Source organism: Aphelocoma coerulescens, chromosome 1, assembly GCF_041296385.1.
Source record: "Aphelocoma coerulescens isolate FSJ_1873_10779 chromosome 1, UR_Acoe_1.0, whole genome shotgun sequence".
NCBI lineage: Eukaryota > Metazoa > Chordata > Aves > Passeriformes > Corvidae > Aphelocoma > Aphelocoma coerulescens.
Genome location: NC_091013.1, coordinates 77,862,615 through 77,869,245, shown reverse-complemented (window position 1 = coordinate 77,869,245; position 6,631 = coordinate 77,862,615). Strand labels below are relative to the sequence as shown.

The 6,631-nt window shown below is 39.6% G+C and overlaps 1 protein-coding gene across 3 annotated transcripts in view; it reads left to right on the top strand.

Annotated features, from left to right (window-relative positions):
• Positions 1 to 36: 36 nt before the first annotated feature.
• Positions 37 to 6,631, top strand: part of ATM (ATM serine/threonine kinase) — a 59,902-nt gene continuing 53,307 nt past the window's right edge. For all 3 annotated transcript variants that reach the window (XM_069014347.1, XM_069014336.1, XM_069014331.1), the window contains exons 1-6: positions 37 to 125; positions 1,897 to 1,997; positions 2,083 to 2,195; positions 3,428 to 3,573; positions 3,998 to 4,162; positions 6,222 to 6,387. In XM_069014347.1, coding sequence (XP_068870448.1) covers positions 1,926 to 1,997; positions 2,083 to 2,195; positions 3,428 to 3,573; positions 3,998 to 4,162; positions 6,222 to 6,387 — 662 coding nt within the window. In that variant the 5' untranslated portion in view covers positions 37 to 125; positions 1,897 to 1,925. The remainder of the gene's footprint in view (positions 126 to 1,896; positions 1,998 to 2,082; positions 2,196 to 3,427; positions 3,574 to 3,997; positions 4,163 to 6,221; positions 6,388 to 6,631) is intronic.

Sequence of the window (6,631 nt, the reverse complement as noted above, 5' to 3'; positions counted from 1 at the left end):
CGGCCCCTTCCGCCGGAACCCGCCGCGGCCGCTCATCCGCTTCCAGGTCCGCCTGCAGCCGCTGCTTCCACACGCGAGCCCCGCTCCGCGCCGCCGGGAGCGGGGCTGCTTGCCCCCCGGCCGAGGTGAGGGGCCCGGGCCCGGGCGGGGCGGCCGCGGCTGCGGGTATGAGGGGCGGCTCGAGGGCTGCGGGCGCGGCGGCGGCCCGGGGTTGCCGGGGAGCGGAGGTGCTGCACGGCGCTGCGTGTCCGCCTGTGCTGGGGCACCTCGCAGCGGCTTAGCCAGCTCCTCTCTCCGTGATTCGTGTTACTTGCTGCGCCTTCCTTCCCTCGTGTAATTTATGTAGGGGGTGAAGGTGGCCGTCAAGTGGTAGTTGGAAAACGGTGTAACTAAGAAGAAAAGTAGTAGTAGGTGGATTCGTTCTTGGGAATTTTTCACTGCTGCTGTTACGGCTGTGGAAATACCAACAAGTACAAACGAGAGGATTGCCGTCTTCCCATTGAATGCCCAGGCCCTATAGCAGACGACTCCTGTTGCCACGGTTTTCGATCAAGCACTTCAGACGCCATTAGTGTTTAACAAGTTTCTTTCTGTTTCGTTTCCAGCAAAAGCCGCAAGTTTGCTGGGTTGGGTTTTTTTTGTTCCAGTGCTCAACCACCAGAGGGACAGAGAATGGTTGAGCATTGGCCCGTGGAAGTGGTCGAAGCACCAACCTGCCAGAGTTCAAGAGCTGTTAGAAGAACACTCTCAGGCATATGGTGTGATTCTTGTGTCCTGCATAGGGCCAGGAATTGGACTTTGGGGATCCTTGTGTGTCCCTTCCAACTCAGGATATTCTATGGTTCTATGAAACTAGTAAAGGAGCACTTAATTTAAATGAATGCAGTTGTACTGTACAGCCAGCCTTCACACTTAAAATGTTTTCTTTTTCATACACATTTATCAGTCACCAAACCTCTGATCATACTTAGTTTCAGCCTGATCTTGATTGAAGTCAAAGGAAATAAATGCAGTCTAAGACAGTAGATATTTGAAGTTTTGCTTGTCTAAATGGGCTGTTTTTATATTCTCACATAAGCAGTCAAAATGCAGTGCTGTGCGTCCTGATTGCCTGTTCTCTGTAGCTTATTACAGCAGCAGCATATGCTTAGAGTTACTTCCAACTTGTGTGATCTGTCTTTACCAAACAGGGTTTCTCTTGGGTCTGCTTTAAAGGTGTAAAAGTAGAAGTATGAAAGTTAAATAGAATGTCATGGCTGTGATCTGCAGCAGCATCATTTTATGTAATGCAAGGTCTAGCTAATTCCAACCTCTGTTGAGGAAGAAGAGGCATAATTTTAAGTGATTACAAAAGGAAAAAGTTGTTTATTTCATATGACTGATATTTAATCATCCTTTGACATGTTGAGTGCCCCGGGGCTTTGTCAACAGGTAGTGCAATACCCTATGAAAATGTCCAATGTGAGGGAGGAAGAGCATTTTCCAAGTGCTGCCTTCTGGCAGCATCAGGTTAAGAGAGTTACTGAAAGTTAGTGCTGCTTGCCAGAATGTATTCAACTCTGTCATTCTTACTATAACTGCACTCCCAGTTGTCTGCCCAGCTCTACTCAGTTAGCACTCATAAAAAGGGAGGAAGTCAGAGTTGTGTGAAGGGGTTCTCTGCATTTATTCTGTGACTGTTGTCTGTGGGAACAGATTATATTGATGTGAAACTGCTTCAGTTTTGCAAGCAATAAGGCTGACCCAGACACAAATGAGATTTTCAGTGAAACATTGAACATCGTGGTTCTGTTTGATACTGGTCTTTCAGTCTGCAATCCCATTACTGCAATCCCATTTGTTTTACTTGGCTGTGTGTTCAATAATTACTGTTTTGTCTATTTCTTCTGTCTGCAGATACAAATGATTCTTCTTTAAGCTGAACCATGAGTCTTGCATTACACAATTTGCTTGTTTGTTGTCGTCGCCTTGAAAATGAGAAAGCTGTGGAGCGAAGGGTAACAAGTTTTCTTTTGGGGTGTTTACCTCAATTAGCAATGAAGGGGATCATAAAAAATTATTCTTCTTGTAATACGTTTTCAGAAAGAAATTGAGAATTTCAAGCGACTTCTCCGTGATTCTGAAACAGTTCTCCAGCTGGACCGGAATTCTGATTCTAAACAAGGAAAGCAACTCAACTGGGATGCTGTGTTTAGGTAGTTTCTTGGTTTTGTTTGTGAATGGTCACAATTTGCTTAAATGGAACATCATTCTTTTGTTTGTCAGGCCTATTTTAATGCTTATCTTTCTGGATATTGATTTAGACTCCTTGTCAGCTTGTAAACAAGACATTACTTACCTTACTCGCTAAAGGAAGTAAATTCAAAATGGACAAAAGTGCTGCACTTAACACTTGCAGAAAACTGCTAGGAAACTGATCATTAATTGGGTAGATGCTTTTCCTTGCAAAAATAATAGTTACTTTCTTTTATTGAAAATTATCCTTTGCATCTAATTTTCAGTGTACAGTTCTTATATAGATTACAGATAGCTTTGTTAAAGTTTCTTGTGTTGCTGAATTCCTCAAGACACAGTAGAAGGACTGTGACATGTGAAGTGAAAAGATGTGCTGAGGTTTGTAGAGGCTAATCTTTGATACAGTCTGCTTCAGGTGTACTGTAAGATTGGACTAAGCATGAGTGTGATAAGTTCTTACAGCAGCTTCAACCAGTGTTAAATTTCATGTTAAAAGTTTATGTGAATTATTACTTTTCATAGAATGGTGTCTGGTCAGCTTTCCATTATGTTTTTTAATTGGAGAGCATTGGAATAGTTTTTGTTTCACACGTGTACCAAAAGTTTCATAAAGAGTCTTTGATAAATTTTGTATGTTGCTTTAGAGACAGTAGTATATTAGAAATACACGGGAGAAATACAACAATAGAGACTCTAAACTGAATTCAAATAGTAGGCCAGAAAATCTATAAGACACTGACAAAGTCAAAGGTTCAAGTTATTAATAAATTAAAAATATAATCCATGTATTAACTTTGAATGATAAAGAAATAGGATTTGAAGGCTTTCCCCAATAAAAACAATGGTAAGTACTTCTTACTATTTTGTTTTATAATGTTCCAGCATAAATAAAAAGACTTAGTGTTGCTTTTTTTCCTAATTATAACTTGTATGTTTAGCATAATGCAAAGTTTTAAGGAAAGTTTGGTCCCTACACCAAGTTGCTTCTGGGTTATCTTTAAAACTTACATCTCCTTTTATAGACTGTTTTTGTCATGCTTGGACTGTAGTATATTTCAGTTGGTTTTCGTCTTTGATCATTAGAATAGTGAGAAGAACAGGAACTGACATTTTAGGCTAAAAGAACATTTTCCTATTTTACTTCAGTCATAAGTGAGAAGATCCGTGGTTAATATCTCTTTAATTTTTGAAGTGTCTTGCAGAAATATTTTCAGAAAGAGCTTAAAAGCCTGCAGCTGACAAAACCAAATGCATCTGCTTCAACCCAAGCTACCAGACAGAAAAAGATACAAGAAGTTGGAAGTTTGGTCAAATATTTCATCAGATGTGCTAATAAAAGTCAGTAATACGAATTATCATGTAGTTACTGGTTTGGTTTGGTACTTTGCTTTCAACTTTGAATTTTTACTTCGAAGTTAAGTTACCAATGTAGGGTTCATCTTACTTGCTTCCAGATGTTTACTATTTAAATATCTTAATGTGAATCAGTCCTTTGTGCTCCTTTTCTGCCCTTTTTGATGTTCACAGTGCCTTTTTCTAATTACTCAATGTGTTTATAACTGATATACCCTCCCACAGGTAATTTATATTTTAGAAACAGTTTAAGATGAGATTTCCTAATAGACTGTCTCAGAACTGTCGATTTGGGGATTTTGTTGTTTTGGGTTTTTTTTAATTAAGTAACATTTATAAACAATTAATTACAGATTTATTTGTTAGAATTTGGGATAATTAAATAGTATCATGTTGTTTCTTCATGTAGGAGGACCCAGGCTGAAATGTCAGGAACTTCTGATTTATGTCATGGAAATTATAAGAGATCCAACAAGTTGTGCTGCTTACGGTTCTGACTGTAGTAGTATACTCCTAAAGGATATCCTCTCAGTAAGGAAATACTGGTGTGAGATATCCCAGCAGCAATGGTCAGGTAACATTTTTGAGCCTACTTAGAAATGTCTTTTCCTTTTACAGAAGCGTGTTTTAGATGCATTTTAATTCGTTTGATGCCTTGTTGTGTGAGGTAGTACGCAAAATATGGAGTAAAGCAGTGTCAGCCTTGAGAGCTTACACTTGAAATAAACAAAGCAACTAAGATTAGGAATTGATTTTTTTTCCTTTCTGTGTACTGTTTGTCTATTGCTTGCTGAAACAGGTACTTATATATAGTACAGGTTATGTATGCATGGTCTGCACAGAGCTTAACATGTATAACAAATCCATGGAGTGTGTGTGCTGGAGAACACCTCAGTAGAAGTGGTGTTGGTGTGCAGTTGTTTGCAAGTTACTGAGAACAGGCTGGTGTAGTTTCGGTATAGTTAATGTATTACTGCTAAATTTTATTATCTGAGTTTTGCTGGCTTCTGAAATCCTAAAAAAACATTGAGTCACTATATGCACATATCATACATAAAGAAAAACTGAAAAGCTTAAGTAGGGGGAAATAGATGTAAAAGTTGAATAATGATTTAGCCTGCAAGCTGAACTAAGTGGAAATGCAAAGATAATTTTTCACTTTTCAGGGGATTGGATTTGACTCCAAGACAGTTAATTTTTTCAGCATGGAGAAGAATGTTTATGTATTCTGAATTATCTGACATGTACTAAGCTCTCAACTCACCTATTTTCATTTAGTGATGTGAAAGAAAAGTGTTTTGAAGAGAAAAAAAGGGTATTAGAAATTTTACAGTCCAGTTTGTTTAGTGTTGTGTGTGCAAGTGTGGAGAAAGTTTAAAAGTACTGTCTTTATTTGCATAGTGTAGTGCTTTGAAGTCAGAGTTTGGATTTCTGGAAATGCTCTGCTCTGTAACTTGAGTAGAGGGGCTTAATCCATTAACTACAAAACAGAAATAAACCTGCAAAGAACTTGGAAGAGGGGTCTGGTGGTACTGTGCGTGAAAGGGGAGGCAAGAAAAACTGCTGAAGGTTGGCAAAGCAGAGTGACTGAGATGGAATCCTTTAGGATGGGAGATTCCTGGAGGTGTCTAAGGCCAGGTTGGATGGGGCCCTGGGCAACCTGGTCTAGTGAAAGGTGTCCCTGTCCCCACAGCAGGGTTGGAACTGGATGATCTTTAAGGTCCTTTCCAATCCAAACCATTCTGAGATGCTGTGATTCTATGTGGTTGGGTAATTAAAGAGCCTGAGGGTGAGATCGCCAAAGTTAAAGAACTTGGTACAGTTTGGCAATGGAGATAGAACTGGAGGATTGAGGAGGAAGCTGGAACTGCTTTGGGGCCCTGCCTGAGACTGGGAGCCAACGAGGTGCATAAATGACAAAGTGCTGTCAGCCTGCAGCTGGGACAGAAAGTGAAGGCAGGGACTGATCCCATCAGGAGGCTGGAAGCTGTAGTTCAGAACAGTAAACAGGACAGAAGGAATGGGTCAAGAAGCCAGGGAGGTTGAAGACAGGTATTGAAGGGTTTGGAGAAGGGAAACTGAGGCTGAGTGTCACTGGAGGGGAGCACAGGCATGGGGAGCCAGTGGGGGTTGCTGTGAGGTGGTTAGTTTCTTTAGGAACATGGAAGTTAGTGGAGTCTGTGTATGGGCAAAAGCCACAAATGTGACAGAAGAAATGTTGACATTAGATCATAAGGAGCACAGTGGAATTTAGTTACTGAGGTGAGGCAGGGCTGAAGGCCATAAATCTAGAGGAAGTCAGACTTTAATCCATTAAGTGAAACAAGTTGCTTTTATTAAAGGAGGGGTATGTCATCTTTTAAAGGTTACTGTAACCTTTCTAGTGATTCCACCTTAATGCTTGCTTGGGGTACAATAGAGAAGTCAGTTTTTTATTTAAAAATAGAAATATATTCTTGATATAAAATCAGGAATCTGTTGCTGTTGAAAGTAAGAACATGGATTCCAGCTCTTGACCAGAGAGTGGTGGTCTCTGTATCTTTAATGCAATATTTTGTGTCAACATTTTGTAATGTAATCCTCTGTAATATATGTGTTTACACTTAGTTGTATTTTTTTTAATACATTTGCAGAGTTGCTGACCCTGTATGCCCATTTATACCTCGAATCATCTGGGAACATTAATAGAGTCTTAGTGGCTAGGATAATTCACACACTTACGAGAGGGTACTGCTTCCAAACTGATGGGTTGAGTTCCGATATGCTTGTCTTCTTTTCAAAAGCAACACAGTCTGCAAGGTATGTTGGAAGTGCTCCTTTTGTATGCTAGAAAATAACTTATTTTAAGTATTTGGGATTAGACTTGAGTAATAATAGGTAATACTTCTTCAGATGTATTTTCTTCTGTCTTTGAATATCAATTGAATAACTTCTCTAAAATACTAATAACTTCTGCATTTATTAGGCAAATAGTATTCTGAATGCTGTTACTTGCTAGTATTTACATTTAAACAATTCTTGTGAAAATAAATAAGATTATTTA